A 16051-nucleotide genomic window follows, 5' to 3' on the forward strand; every position below is an offset into this window, starting at 1 on the left:
GTCACATTACTGCCGCCAATAATTTGGGTGTGGAATTGCATCTGTGATCGTTGTATTCTCCGGTAGTTCAGCTCGTCAATTGATTGACGGAACAGGGGCACGTCAGGGGCCAATCAGATTTCAGCTGGGTCCAGGGCCCCTGTGGCCCCACCCTAGAACCGGCTTTGCCCCCGGACCCCCTTGCGTTGCTAGGTTACCAACTCACTGCTACAAAAAAACTAGGGGAAACACTGAAACAACAAATCAATTTGGTGACGGTTACAACACAGGGGAACTGGTGCTACATATTAACTAGTTTAACAAGCTTATATGGCAGCCAAAGATTGGTTAGAATTCAGTCTGCAGAACACAGTGAAGTTAAGTTAAGTGTGATAACATGGCACCCAGATTATCTTGTTGTTTAAAGTATACTAGCTTGACTATAAGGTGCACATCAATTTACTTTAATGAAGTTGTATTTTCTTTCTTTTTTTTAGAGTCAGGGGGTTAGCCCATATCTGTCAGGATTCTCGTATGGACTGTTGTTTTTGTCTCCCCCTACCTGTTGGAGTGTGATAATTCTGGACTTTGTCTATGTTTGTAGTCATGTGTTGGTCATGTGCCCGGAGTAACACCCATGTCCTTATTTGGGCAACTTCCTGCCTTTGTTTGTTTCCCTCTATTTTCTCTGTTCACCTGTCTCTCATTGGGTATTGATGGTGGAGTATTTAAACACTGCCCTTTCTGTTCACTTTGGCAGATCGTCACGGTATGTACTGTTTGCTACCTGACTGCCACGTGAGTGAGACTAGCGTGAAGCTTTTTAAAGAGAAGCTATAGTTTACTGTTCTTCCCGGTTTTGAACCCTGCCTGTTTTGGGCTAAGTCTTCTGCCTATCGGTTTTGGTTCTCTTGCCCATACCTGTGCGTCTGTATCTGTCTGCCTGCCTGCCTGTTTACGAACCCTGCCTTTACCTGGAATCTGATTTGCCTGCTCGACTGTTTGGGAATAAATCCTTTTTGAACTGCAATTGATTCCCGCTCTGAGTCGTGACAATATCTGGTTTGGAGCAAGCCACAGATGTGTGTTTGTACTCCTAATGGGCAGGCTCATGGATACAGAGTGGATTTAGTCAGTGTGGTGTTGACTTTTCCGTCCTCTGGCCAGTCCAGGGAGCTTTTTACGTGTTTTATTTAGGAAAATATACAAATACGTTTTTTTTTCCCACAGTTAAGATATACGTTTTGAATCACCCAGAACTCAAGACTTGTAGGCTGGGATTGTTAATTTATCAAGCAAATTATTTTCTTTCTTTTGCAGAAAATAAGCAAGGTATTTTATTGTCTCTCTCACGAGATAAATTTGCTTTGGGCAAACAAAAATTTTACATACATAAAAACATGAAACACATTGCATTACCCAAACACATGGCCTCACCCCCACCTTGAAACCCATTATGAAAAACATAGTCTAGGCACGACCCAAGTATCCATAAGGATTGCACTGCCCAGTAGTTACTGCACTATTGCCCCACCAGTTATTGCACTGTTCCATCCCGGAAAGCTCCATTAAGTAGCTTAATTGATAGCGGAACTAGGGAGAACTTTAATCTATTTAACCTACAAAATGGGAGCCGATATCTTTTGCCCAGAGGCAACAGTTCATAGTCCAAGTTTAGGATAAGCCATTTTATCCCGATCACCCTTAAAACAGACAGGAATCTGGTGGTGCCACACCTAGTTTCCCCAACTTGTTTTTTGACATCACTTCTGACCTCATACATTTATTTATGGTAACCGATATTTTTATATGGCACATGTACGTCATGTTTTTTCTCGTCCTCTCTCTGTTCAGATTGGGAGGTGCACAGTGTCCCTGTACGATGGCATCTCTGTAAAGTCTAAGCCTTGCTATTGAAATCCTGTCAGAAACTGCCCCTCTGGTCTGGCACAAGGGCTTATCACGCCTAAATGGATTAAAGTTTTCCGCCTTCAAACAAGCTCATTGACATTGGAAAAAAAATATTATATTGGGACGAGAGCATATTGCCTAGGGGCATCAGCAGGGGTATTGCAAGGTTACTATGAGGAGAGCAGCAGAAGCTGAATAACAGGTGATAACCAAAAAACTGCCATTCAGTAACCAAGTCAGGGCAAGTTGTTGCATTTGTTACTCGCACAATCATAAAAGTATGAGAGCAGTTAAATGTAATGGGAGAACTCCAATGAATGTGCAAGAACACTTGATCTAAAATTGGCAAAACATGAATACAACAAACAAAGACTAATAATAAATAAGGATATACACAACAAAACAGAAAGTATAATTAGTGTGACCTTATATATAAGAAACAATATATTGTTGCTTGTGCACATCAGTTGTATCTATAACTTTCTAGCCCTATATTTTTTATTTCAGTCAGACAAAGCCTGACTAAATAACAAACATATACCCTAAATTGTTGAATGTACTGCACGGCAGCATGGTTAATCAAAAGTCTTTACTTTTCTGAAATCTCTTCGAGATTATTTAGTTTCCCCTCCTAGTATAGGCTAACAAGCTAAATTATTCTAATTTATTTTAATGGCTCTGGAAGATATTACTGAGAATTATGCTATTGGTCTAAATATTCTACAGTTCAAAACATAAAACAAACGAGGAAACATGGTAAACCATGAGATGGATGCAATGCACGTAAAATCCAACCCAAAGATGCATGTTGCTGTACTTTTTGGGTAAGGGGGTTGGTCCACATTTTCTGGAGCAAGGCATAACAGTGATGCTCCTATTCCCATTGTACTCTGCTATACAAGCCTGCAGAGATTCGGACAGCCAAGGAGGGCGGGAGAGGATTGCGCTGGTCTGGAGTGGAAGGGACAGAGGGAGACCAAAGAGGAGGAGAGCAAAGAGTCAAAGGCTTCTTCGGTGGACAGTAGACAGAATTGTTCTCGAGATGGTAGCTAAGACCGGACAGTTGAGGTCAAAGTAGAGGGAGAGAGAAGGAGATTTCAGTTTAGTACAGAGGAGGGAGGGGGAGGACTTCAAGAGGACTTCCCTGAAAAATCCCTCCCTTGCCTCTCTCCCCCAGGTCTGGCACAAGGGCTTATCACTCCAGTACAGAAGACTGTGTTAATTCTCAGTAATCAAACAAGTTCATTGACTTTTGGACTTAAAATCAAATATTGGGACTTCAGCAGGGGAATCATAGGGGTAAATACTGGATATTTTGAGGTTCTGTTTGCAGAGCAACAGCCACTGAATAAAAGGCAACACAAAAAATGAAAGGACTAATAATAAAAAAGAATAAAAAAAATTGAAATACTGTGAACTAGTATGTGGAACTAGGTGTTTGTTTATTGTTTACATCTGTTGTAAATGTATCTCTTACATTTATTTACCCCTAACCGTCTATGACTCTCTAGTCCTATATTTTGAACTGTTTCCATCAGACAAAGGCTGGTTGTCTAAGCTAGATAGCACATTTTACAAAACATGAAAATGTTAAATACATGAAAATGATTAGTCAAAAGTTTTTACCCTTCTGAGATCCCTTCTAGATAATTTAGTTTCCCCTTTCCCGCTACAGAGTTAAAATATTCTTATTAATTCTACTGGCTTTGGAGGGCTGATAATAATTACACTACTGGTTATTAAAGAAAATTTCACTTTCTGAGGTTTTCTAACATTAATATACGTTTAGGGAAAGCTCAGTGTGTCGTAGTGGCTGTAATTCTGCACCACGGCTGAATTTCGGGAACGTCTTCAAATACTGTGTTTGGGGCCCACTAATATCTATATTAAAGCATCCATAAAGTATCAAGCCATGGAACCTTTAAGCATAGGTAGGTAGGCTACTGATTAATAAAAAAACAAACAAATAAACATGGTAAAGCGTGAGATGGATGCGATGAACTAAAATCCAACCCAAAGTTGCATGTTGCTCTACTTTTTGGGCCAAGGGGGTTGGTCCACATTTTTTTGAGCAAGGCACAAAAGTGTGTTTGTTGCTCCTACTGGGCAGGGTCCTGTCTACACATTGGACTGAGTCAGTGCTAAGAGGACATTCAGTCATGTCTGAGGTGCGGGGTGGTGTTCTGCTGCTGCTGTTGGTCCTTCTCTACCTCGGGCCACTTTGGCCGGTCCAGGGAGCCCTGCTGATCTCTCGCTATGATGCTACGACGAAGGTGAACTTACTCATATTGTCTTTCATATTATTATATTATAAGTCCATTTGAAAATGACATCAAAGTCCAATGCTCCACTTGCCCTGCTTTTGTTGGTTCATCGGTTTTTACTGTAATTTTCTTTTCTGCTACCTGTTTAGTTAAGTTGTTTCTTTAGTTGTTCTGCTACCTGCATGTAGTTTAGTTGGAGTTATTCTGCGTCGTTTTATTCCTGATTTGTATGAGGACCTGCTTCTCCAAATGCCATTCTGGGTCACGTTTGGATATTTGATATTTATTCTCTTGGTATGTTATGTCAACATAGCATAATATGTTTATCATTTGACTACATTTCAGGAGACAGATGGAGCCATCAGGTCCATTCAGGTATTTTCAGCTATTTCCATTTTTCCTTTTTTTCTACGTGCCCTGATTGTTTTGGATCACCCAGAAGCCTGGACCTGCAGGCTAAAAATATTAACTTTTTCACTTTTGTTACAGAAAAGGAGTGTAGACGATGCAAAGGTAAGGGAAGACTTCTGGGATACATTTTGATATTCATGACGATTAGAGATCCACTTTTTGTTGTTGTTTTGCATTTCTAGTGCTAAAGGCATGTCTAGGAGTCTCATTTGTTATCAATATATGTTTTTTTTCGCCCACTCTGGTCAGATGGTGGAGGTGCTCAGTGCCTTGGTACACTGTACGGTGGCGTCTCGGTTCGCTCACACAGTCATGACCTCCACTGCTTTGAACAAAGCCAACTCCTCCCAGGAAATATTCTTCGAGGTGGACCTGCCCAAGACGGCCTTCATCACCAACTTCAGCATGTGAGTCTTCCACCAGGCCTCACCTTTCAAAACACTGAAAGCTTTTCGCCTCCTAACAAAAAGCACATGAGGTCTTCTTTAAACCAGCCAGTCAATAGACATTATGCCTGTTTCAACATTCAGTCTGTCGTTGGCTAACTGTTCAATTCATCAATATATAACGCTTCTTATTGCACATTCTTTGGATCCAATGTACAACACTTACAGCACAACTCTTGCTTGATTCCTTTGTTTGGAAGAGGCTCAAGTGAAAGATACGATTCCATCGACACATTGTAACAGCAATAAAAGCATTTTCTAAATCCTTTTTTCATGTTTCAACTGCCTCTTCTGGTCACAGGGAGATTGAGGGTCAGATCTATGTTGGGGTTGTGAATGAAAAGGAGAAAGCCAAGAAACAGTATGAGAAGGCTGTTTCAAGTGGACAGACAGCTGGACTGGTCAAGTAGGTGGAGATCGAACAGGCATTTAACTCGAATCATGTCACTTTGTGTTTAAAGAAACTCATAAAGTTCACATATTTTCCTGTTTCATATGGAAACTAAAGTGCATTTTATTGTTTGATATCACTCATTTGGGCTAATTGGCATGATTTTACAGAGCTTCTGGAAGGAAAATGGAGAAGTTCTCTGTGTCCGTCAACATTGCAGCCAAGAGCAATGTGACCTTCATCTTGACCTATGAGGAGCTTCTTCAGAGGAAATTTGGCAAGTATGAGATCCTGACCCGAATAAACCCCAAACAGCTGGTCCAGAACTTTCAGGTGAATCCAAGTTCACAATCCCCTAAGTTTCGTGGACTCAGTAAATGTACATATTTATACAAAATATATTTGTGTGTGTGTGTGTGTGTGTGTGCGTGTGCGTGTGCGTGTGTCTGTGTGTGTGTGTGTGCAGATTGTGGCTGATATCTATGAGCCCCAGGGCATTGCCTTTGTGGATGCCCATGCAACCTTCCTTTCCAATGAACTTCTCCCCCTGGTGGAGAAAACAGTCACAGACAACAAGGTTCAGTTTGATATCTATCAGCAGGAAGTGAATTACATGGCCGACTATTTTGTGGTCATTTGAAATTGAAGCCCATGCATCCCTCTTTCAGGCACACATCTCCTTCTCGCCCACGCTGGATCAGCAGAGGAAGTGTCCAGAGTGTGATGGGTCTCTGATCAATGGGGATTTCATCATCAAGTATGACGTGAAACGAGCGTCAAGCCTAGGAGACATTCAGGTCTGCTGTCAACAAATATATGAAAACAAATGCTGACTTTAGTGGAGCAATTGACCCGTTTAAACTGATCAATTCCACTTTTATATTTCTACCTCCAGATCGTGAACGGATACTTTGTGCATTTCTTTGCTCCTCCGGATCTTCCCCGTGTCCCAAAAAATGTGGTGTTCGTGATTGACAGGAGTGGTTCAATGTCAGGCATGAAGATGTTCCAGGTACAGTGTGTGTGTGTGTGTGTGTGTGTGTGTGTGTGTGTGTGTGTGTGTGTGTGTGTGTGTGTGTGTGTGTGTGTGTGTGTGTTGCATGGACAGTGATGTAGAAAAAATAACATGCATTTTATTGCATTCACATACTAACTACCAGCCTTCTTGTATTCTTGCCTCCAAAGACCCGCGTGGCAATGGAATCAATTCTCTCAGACCTCCATCCAGAGGACTACTTTGGTATCATCTTATTTGATTTCTCTATTGATCCCTGGAAAGAATCCCTTACCAAAGCAACAAAGGAAAACTTGGATGAAGCCATTCAATTTGTCCGCCAATTAAATTCTAGAGGAAGTAGGTTAGCTTCTACTTGGCTAGATATCAAACTTCCCAACAACAACTAACCCTACCAAAGATTAATCTAAATCAATTCATTTTTCAGGCACTAACATCAATGATGCCGTAATGATGGCCATCAAAATGCTGAAAGATGACAGAAGGAACAAGAAGCTCCCAGAGAGAAGTGTGGACATGATCATTTTACTAACCGATGGAATGCCAAATTATGGTGAGTGTACAGAGATATCAAAATACATTTGTGATGATAGGTTTGAAGTGATATGTCATATGTCTCATATGTGGTCTCTCTTCATGGATATACCTACATCCTGTTCCACCACATTGGGTCATGATTGAGCTGTCTTCTTTAATGTCTGTGATTGTGTAGGTGAAAGCAACCTTCAGAAGATACAGCAGAACGTGTGCGAAGCCATCAGTGGTAATATGACTCTGTTCTGCCTGGGCTTTGGGGATGATGTGGATTACTCCTTCCTGGACGTGATGGCCAAACAGAACAATGGCGTGGCCCGCAGGATCTACGAAGCCTCCGACGCTACCCTTCAGCTGCAGGTGAAGTTATGCTAATCAGTGGCGTTGTTAGGATTTGAGGACTCTGGACGTTAATGCCTTTATTTTGTAAACTTTGTAACTGTGTACTCTGACACCTTATTCATAGTACACTCAATGTGTGCGTCAAACACTTGTTTACTTTCCAGATTAATTATGAATTGTGATTGAATAAATATAAGTATATTTTTAGTAATATTGAGTATAAGCAGAATATATCAGAACATATCACTAAACATGTAATGACATTCTACACAGTATCAGACTAGAGAAAAATTGTTAAATATGTTCATGTTTATTGGAATACGAAACACAGTTCACGTTTAGTACACTCCCATTCTCTCTCTGCTCCGCACATAAATTGCATGGATGCCGAGTAGTGGGAAGTAGATCTGATGCTAGAAAGACACACAGAGGAACCGATCCTGGCCTTTTGAGGTTCTCTAATGCATGATTGGAATGAAAGATGAATAGATCCTGGAAAATATCATATCAATCATTGTAGCAGGTTCGAGGAATGAGAGCAGGCGGGGTTGTCGTTCTCTCCGCAGGAGATCGGTTTATTCGCTTTTCAGGCGGAACAGAAATATCCAAAATGTAACAAAAGGGTCCATTTAGCCGTCTCGCGGTGGATCTCTGTCAGTGTCACTCGCTCGCTCCGGACCTCCCTGGTCCGTTCGCTCCTGGGTCTCTGCTTCACTATAACAGAAAACAGGCACATAAGTACAGCCTCCCTGATTGACCTGAGTGCAGACACCTGCTCACCACCAGGTTCAATCCCCCCCGGCCAATCCCGTGCGCTCCCAACCTGTCCATACTCCCCCTGCAGGCCAGACGTCGCACGTCCCCCCACACGCCCCCACCGCCCGACACCGGCCGGGGTCACATCCGGCCGCCGACTCACTCCCCCCCCCAGAGCGGGAGAGGAAGTCTGCCACGGCCATTTGTGCCCCAGGCCTGTGCACGACGCGAGGTACCACCGGGTGATCCTCGCGTTGGCGTCCTTCATGCGGTGGAGCCACTGGAGGGGGGCGTGGTCGGAGTAGAGGGTGAATGCGCGCCCCAACAGGTAGTAGCGAAGGGCGCCGACCGCCCACCGGATGGCGAGACGCTCCTTCTCCACCGTGCTGTACCGACCCTCCCGGTCCGATAGTTTCCGGCTCAGGTACAGCACCGGGCGGTCGACCCCCTCCACCTGCTGGGTCAGGACCGCGCCCAGCCCCCTATCCGACGCGTCCGTCTGCAGGGAGAAAGGGAGATCAAAGTTAGGGGCGCATAGGACCGACTCTCCACAGAGGGCTGTTTTAATAGCCTCAAACGACACCTGGCATGGCTCCGACCACTGGACTGTATCTGGGGCCCTCTTACGGGTGAGGTCGGTCAAGGGGCTGGCCAGGTCCGAGAAGTGCGGCACGAACTGCCGGTAGTACCCTGCCAGCCCCAAGAACCGCCTCACCTCCTTCTTGGTTCTGGGCCGAGCGGAGGCGGCCACCGCCGTGGTCTTAGCGACCTGTGGCCGGACCTCCCCCCCCCCCAGGTGGTACCCCAGATACTGGATCTCCCTCCGCCCGATCACGCACTTCTTCGGGTTGGCCGTGAGCCCCGCTCGTCTCAGCGACTGAAGGACGGCCGCCACCTGCCGCACATGCTGCTCCCACGTTCCACTATAGATGACCACGTCATCAATGTAGGCAGCAGCATACGCGGCGTGGCCGTAACACCCGGTCAATCAGTCGCTGAAACGTGGCCGGGGCCCTGAACAACCCAAACGGAAGCACCTTGAACTGGTATAAACCGAGCGGAGTGGAGAACGCCGTTTTTTCCCGGGCTGCTGGAGATAGCGGCATCTGCCAGTAGCCCTTCGTGCAGTCCAGAGTCGTATAATAGGTGGCCATGCCAAGCCGGTCCACGAGCTTGTCGATCCGAGGCATTGGGTAGGCGTCGAACTTTGAGACCGCGTTCACCCTACGATAGTCCACACAGAATCGGCCCGACCCGTCCGGCTTCCCCACAAGCACGACGGGACTGCACCAGTCCCTGTGGGACTCCTGGACCACGCCCAACTCTAACATGGTTGCTAATTCGCGCCGTACCACATCTTGTTTGTGGACGGGCAGCCTATAGGGGCGTGTCCGCACCGTTAACCCGGGCTGCGTCTCGATGTCGTGAGTAATTAGCGGGATGCGACCGGGCAGGGGTGAAATGACGTCAGCGAACTGGAGTTGCAGGCCGGCAACGTCCCGCGCCTGACTCCGCGAGAGGTCCTCGCCCCGACCTACCGGAGGGGTGGGACCTGGGCCCGGGACTTCCGGCCCGAGCTCTTCTCCCTCCGGCAGTGTCGACGCAAACGCGACAGGGACCACGTCGTTCCACCTCTTCCGGAGGTTGATGTGGTACACCTGTTTGTTTTCGCCCCTGTCCGAACGCGCTACCTCGTAATCCACGTCCCCGACTCGCCGCGTGACCACGAAGGGCCCTTGCCACTTCGCGAGTAATTTGGTGTTAGAGGTGGGCAGCAGTACCAGGACCTTGTCCCCCGGGGTGAGATCGCGTAATCTAGTCCCTCTGTCGTACAGGCGTCTCTGACTCTCCTGGGCGCGGTGCAAATGCTCACGTGACAATACCCCTAGTGAGTGAAGCTTTGCACGCAGGTCCATGACGTACTGGATTTCGTTTTTGCTGTCACTGGACCCCTCCTCCCAGTTTTCTTTAATGAGGTCCAGGACGCCCCTGGGCTTGCGCCCATAGAGTAACTCAAATGGGGAAAAACCCGTGGAAGCCTGGGGCACTTCCCGCACTGCAAACAACAGAGGGTCTAGCCATTGATGCCAATTTCGAGCATCTTCATGTACGAACTTGCGGATCATGGACTTTAACGTCCGGTTAAACCTCTCACACAAGCCGTCCGTGGCTGGGTGATAGACGCTTGTGCGAACGGCCTTGACCTTCAACAACCCGTAAAGTTCTCTAATCGTGCGTGACATGAAATTGGTGCCCTGGTCAGTGAGAATCTCTTTCGGGACTCCCACCCGCGATACGACATGAAACAACGCCTGCGCAACACTCTTCGCGGAGATGTTGCGCAACGGAATTGCTTCCGGGTATCGGGTTGCGTAGTCGATCAGGACTAACACAAATCGATACCCTTGTGCGGAACGTTCTAATGGCCCGATAATGTCCATGCCTGTCGTGTCCACATCCCCGTAGTCCCCCTAACTGCCTGTGGGAACCCCGCCCAATCCAACCCAAGAATCAGGGGATGCGAGAGGCTCGAACTAACCGCCGCCTTCACCCTATATTTTCTACCCCCACAACGAATTTCGATGGGGACCAAAGGATACTCGTGCACATCCCCGTGTACACACCTCACCGAAACGCTCGACGCCTCCAACAATGCCTCGGACCGCACCAGGCGCTGGTGGATCATGGTCTGCATGCAGCCCGAGTCCAACAGCGCCCGCCGGAAGTGGCCAAGCCGCCCACACCCCTCCCCTGCCGCCTGAGCGCCCGTCTGTGGAAGGGGGGTGGAAGGCGACTCATGTGCCCGCTCTGGACCGCCCCCCCCCATCTCGCCCTCGGCACCGGGGTTGGCCTCTCCCGCCGTGGGGCAGCCGCCCCGGTACGTGGGCCCGGTGTCGGCGGTCGCTGGCTCGCCGGTGGTGGCTGCAGGTGGCTCTCCGCCAGGACGACCGCAGCAGCGAGGCTCTCGGGCCGATGGTACCGGACCCAGGCGGAGGTCCGAGCCGGCAGCCCCTCCACGAATCTTTCCAAGACCACCTGCTCGACCACGTCCTCCGCTGTGTTCCGGTCTGGGACCAGCCACCTCCTGGCCTGGTCCCTCAGCTGCTGGGCGAAGGCGAAGGGTCGGTCCCCCTCGCTGAAGGCCAGCGCCCGGAACCGCCGCCGATGTTCCTCGGGGTAGAGACCCAGCCGGTCCCGGATGGCCCTGGTGATCGCATCGTAGTCCTGCTGGGCCCCGGCCGGCAGGCTGTGGGCCGCGAGCTGCGCCTCTCCAGTCAGGAGCGGTAGGAGCCGGTGCGCCCACTCCGGTCGAGGCCACCCCGAGACCTCGGCCACCCCCTGGAAGGTCTCAAGGAAGGCTTCCGCGTCGTCGGCCTCCCCCATCTTCGGGACGTGAATCTGGGCTGCGGGTCCCGGCCCTCGGGGTCCTCCGCCGCGTCCGCCGGAGGCGAGGAGCTCATGGAGCATGGCCCGATCGGCGGCAAAGGACTGGGCCAGCTCCGTGAGCACCTCGTTCTGTGCCTGGTGGAGCTGGCCTTGCCTCTCGGCCATCTGGGCCAGGTGCCCGAGTACATTTCCCAACGGGGACTGGTCCATTTATCTGCTCTCGGGCCCCGCTTTGGGCTCCAGTGTAGCAGGTTCGAGGAATGAGAGCAGGCGGGGTTGTCGTTCTCTCCGCAGGAGATCAGTTTATTCGCTTTTCAGGCGGAACAGAAATATCAAAAATGTAACAAAAGGGTCCATTTAGCCGTCTCGCGGTGGATCTCTGTCAGTGTCACTCGCTCGCTCGCTCCGGACCTCCCTGGTCCGTTCGCTCCTGGGTCTCCGCTTCACTATAACAGAAAGCAGGCACATAAGTACAGCCTCCCTGATTGACCTGAGTGCAGACACCTGCTCACCACCAGGTTCAATCCCCCCCGGCCAATCCCGTGCGCTCCCAACCTGTCCATACTCCCCCTGCAGGCCAGACGTCGCACGTCCCCCCACAATCATATTTTTGATAATAATAAAAAATATCCCAATTGAGATCCAGGGCTAATCATAAAACCATTAGGGCTTTAGCCTAGGATGCCCCCGGCCAAACAACAGCTATGATGCCTAGAGGTGACAATTTTTTCAAACAGCCCATTTCCATGTATGGGACCACTGGATATGTGTATGAATGTGTTGCAGGGTTTCTACGATGAGGTGGCTAGCCCGCTGTTGTCAGCAGTGGACCTGCGTTACCCTGACAACGCGGTGGATTCCTTAACCCCTCATCACTTCAGTCAGTTGTTCAATGGCTCAGAGATCGTGGTGGCCGGGCGGCTGTCTGAAAACGACATGGACAACTTCCTGGTGGAAGTGTTTGCCAATGGGGTGGGTGAAGGACATGTGATACAGTGGTATCTTAGGGCATAAGAGGTGCACAGTTCAGTTTGGTTTGAACTCTTTTGGCTTCTTGCTCAACGTAGTTTGAGCAGGACTTCCAGGTGCAGGGCCAGGCTAGTGTCACCGACTGGGACGTGATCTACCCAGAGAAGGAATACATCTTTGGGGATTTCACTGAGCGCCTGTGGGCCTACCTCACCATCCAACAACTACTGGACACCAGGTTTGAGCGGATGGAAGCCAGATATTGTTGGAATGGATTTCCAAAACCTCATTGCTCTGGGTATACATTCTCAACCTAGGTGCAAGACTGTCTGAATTCTTTGTGTTGTTTCCATTAACTAGTAAGAGTGGGCCAGCAGAGGAGAAGAGCAACGCCACGGACAAAGCCCTGGAGATGTCCCTGAAGTACAGCTTCGTCACCCCCCTCACCTCCATGGTGGTCACCAAGCCAGAGACCGAGGATGGTCCCAGCGGGCCCCTCATAGCGGACAAGCTGACTGAGGGTAGGACAGCTGGAGAGGCAGGAAGGAGGACTCAACGGAGTTGTACACCAACATACTGACATTGTGTCGTTATTGAGGTCCTACATGTATCTCTGTTGAATTATTCCCGCTTATTTCCACAGAACAACGGCAGCAGGCTGACAAACAGGGTAGGATTTGAACCGGGTTTGTATTTGAATTCCCCTATAGTAGCTCTGAGAGCGCAGGCCTTGGAGATACATTGCTTCTCACTGTGTATTTGTTGTTGGTCATGCGGTGTAGGTTCAGGATATCTACACTCAGCCCCTCAATCTGGAAGCCACTGGAGGCATCCTATTGCTCATAGTCCTACATACCTTGGTACGTATTCTATATTCATAAAATCTGGCCATTGATCATTGTATATGGTTTTAGCTTGAAATGTAGTGGGACAGCTTATTCTCCAGAATGACTTTATTTGACGCAACCAAGTCCATATATCTATTTCTTCCAATTGTTGCTTCCGCCTTGGCATTATACTTTTTGTTCAGTGGATGGAGATCCTCATTTCATAATCGAACTGCCAGAGAGAGAGGACGCTCTGTGCTTCAACATCAATGACTCACCTGGAACCATCTTTAACCTGGTCAAAGACCCCTCCATAGGTGAGCCTGCTTCAGTCCACACGGCACACTTGTGCTGTTCATAAAATGAAATTCCAACCTCTTGGCCGTTTTAATGATTACTAAAAGAAATCTATTATCTTATCAGTATCCTATAGGAAATTGATCCTTTAATCACATGTTGCTTCTTCAGGACTTTTGGTCAATGGTCAAACCATTGGGGATAAGATGGTTGCCCCTGATGGTAAAGTCAACACCTACTTTGGCCGCCTTGGTGTTGTCCATCAGGCCCTGGGGGTGAGGCTGGAGGTGACCACAGAGTACATCACTCTGTCCCAGGATGGACAAAAGGTCAAGCTGCTGTGGTCAGACCAAGCTTCCCTAAAAGGACCCAGGTTGAAACACCTAGAATCCAACGGATGTTTATGACAATGTTACGGCTTGACTTCCTCTCTTTGCTTTTTTACTTTGTCTTCCTACCAAGTCATTCTGATTACACCATCCACTCCATCTCCACTTTCTTTCCTAACCCCAGTGTGGATCTGCTTTTGACCAAGGACCGGAGCGTCAAGGTAACTTTAAGAGATTCTGTAAAGTTTGTGATCCTGCTCCACAAAGTGTGGAAGATGCACCCCTACCACCAGGACTACCTGGGATTCTACACTCTGGACGGCCACCTTCTCTCTCCATCCGTCCATGGTCTGCTAGGTAATGAAACAACAGGGAATCATAGCAGGAAGTAGTGTCCAAGACTTGGTGTTTATTGATAGTAATTTACTAATGAAACTAAGAACATGTAGAACAAAAAACTATTGAAACTGTTTTTATTGTAAGTGAAGAATAGCAGAAAGATTGAGATTTTCTTAAAGGGATCTATTTTGGCACTATTTAATGATGGATAGATAAGCCTACCAGTTGCTACAGTCCAATGGGTAGGCTGGTGAACTGATCTATCCATTATACATCTAGGTGGACACTCCCACTTGAGGTGTCACAAAGTCAGAGGGCACGGCAGATTTGGAAACAGCTTGTAATGGATAGTCACACTCACACCTAGTAAATAGGCTATAATAACATGGAAATGAAACCGAAAGTAAGATAAAAGCTGATTGTAAGGGAATCAATATAAGAGTCTTTTCAATGGTGGTAAATTCTGCAGGTCAGTTCTACCATGGGATTGGGTTTGAAGTTGGAGATCTACGTCCAGGAGAGGTTCCTGAGAAACCAGACGCCACTATGTATGTCAAAGGACATCAGCTCAATGTGACCAGGTACACCTGCTACCTTACATGTGTTACACAGAACAGTGAACATCTAGATCGGAAATTTGGAGAAAAAATGATTTCTGACTTTTAAAACCACCTTGTGACCTCTCTCTTGGTCTCCAGAGGTTGGCAACGGGACTTCAGGAAGGATTTGAAGAGAGGAAAAAATGTCCCATGCTGGTTCATCCACAGTAATGGGACAGGGCTCATTGATGGCAGTGCTGAAGATTACATCGTATCAGGCCTCTTTAAGACAGTTTGACAAGTAGCAGACAAGCTCATCAATACTGCGGCACAGTGTGGCTCTTTCACCACACCTTTTCAGTGTCGTAATAATAATATGTAAGTGTAATAGTGTATGAGACCCTTAATGAAGTTCCGATGCTATCAAATTAATAAAGAAACCCTTGATTGATCACAGTACTACAATAAATATTAGATCAAATCAAGCATTTCAGCACCGTAGAGATCCTTTGAGTTTTGTGAATGACCAGACAGACACCTGGCAGTTTTTATTTTCAAGCTCTACATAGATTAGTTAAGGAATCGATTTGCCGACTGACACATTTTTATCATAAATAATCCTTTGAGGTAGTTTATCGAATATTTGTTTTAAAAATGTGCTTTTTAATTTGCATTTCAATCCAAATATGAATGGATCATTATAAAAGGAATCATTGAGTTTTTCTTGGCTGCTTGTTGTCATAGCCACATCTGTTGTGCTGTGTGTTGCCACAACCCCTGTCTGTCTCTGTGCTGTGCCTGCCACCCCTCAACTTTTCACACCTGGCGTGCTTCAGGTTGTCGTTCAAATACACCTGGTTAGCCTGCAGTCATCGCCAGATCGTACTTCGACCTTCAGTGGTAGATATTCGTACCTGGCTCCAGTTTTTTCTAACACTTACTAGTCGATATTTTTCTGTTGAAATCTCGTATCTAACCTTTGTTTCCTTTTGCCTCAGTGTTTGGTGGATCAGCACCTCCAGCCTCCCTGCTTCACTCCCTCCAGCCTGAAGCTCCCAGGCTCCAACCTGTCCCACCCCTGGTCTGATCCAAATAAACCTTTTCATTACTCCAACTCAAGTCCTGTCTCTGTGTTCTGCTCTTGGGTCCAGCAGCTATCGAACCCTAACACTTGTCAGATAAAGCAAGCACCTGGTCCCTGGAAACTTGTGATGGCGTTTGCTATTATGCATTACATTTTATAGACTAAATAATACTCTAATTTTGATGTATCCACTGTGAAAATAATTGTCAGGTGCAGCCCTTATCCGTGAGC

The 16051-nt window shown here is 47.4% G+C and overlaps 1 protein-coding gene across 2 annotated transcripts; it reads left to right on the top strand.

Moving 5' to 3' along the window:
• The first annotated feature begins 4034 nt into the window (after positions 1–4034).
• On the top strand, positions 4035–15847 carry LOC307083983 (inter-alpha-trypsin inhibitor heavy chain H3-like). Of its 2 annotated transcripts, XR_013812293.1 has the most exons (23): positions 4035–4163; positions 4500–4529; positions 4644–4667; positions 4815–4972; positions 5313–5417; positions 5573–5735; positions 5869–5979; positions 6071–6199; positions 6298–6414; positions 6588–6756; positions 6845–6970; positions 7130–7311; positions 12223–12408; positions 12504–12643; positions 12766–12926; positions 13049–13075; positions 13188–13265; positions 13436–13549; positions 13701–13902; positions 14043–14215; positions 14667–14778; positions 14896–15636; positions 15735–15847. XR_013812293.1 is itself a non-coding variant. In XM_079748074.1 (22 exons), the coding sequence occupies exons 1-22, from the start codon at positions 4050–4052 to the stop codon at positions 15032–15034; spliced, it is 2760 nt and encodes a 919-aa protein (XP_079604200.1). In that variant the 5' UTR covers positions 4035–4049; the 3' UTR covers positions 15035–15745. The 2 variants fall into 2 exon arrangements, 1 of the variants encoding a protein (XP_079604200.1); XM_079748074.1 differs by having other exon boundaries at positions 14896–15745.
• Positions 15848–16051: the final 204 nt, after the last annotated feature.

Source organism: Pollachius pollachius (genome assembly GCF_949987615.1).
Source record: "Pollachius pollachius genome assembly, chromosome: 12".
Classification (NCBI taxonomy): domain Eukaryota; kingdom Metazoa; phylum Chordata; class Actinopteri; order Gadiformes; family Gadidae; genus Pollachius; species Pollachius pollachius.

Coding starts and splice junctions, on each gene's coding strand:
- LOC307083983 (XM_079748074.1), top strand. CDS start 4,050: ATGTCTGAGGTGCGGGGTGGTGTTCTGCTGCTGCTGTTGGTCCTTCTC. Junction 6,200..6,297: donor CAAGCCTAGGAGACATTCAG/GTCTGCTGTCAA, acceptor TTCTACCTCCAG/ATCGTGAACGGATACTTTGT. Junction 13,903..14,042: donor GCTTCCCTAAAAGGACCCAG/GTTGAAACACCT, acceptor TCCTAACCCCAG/TGTGGATCTGCTTTTGACCA.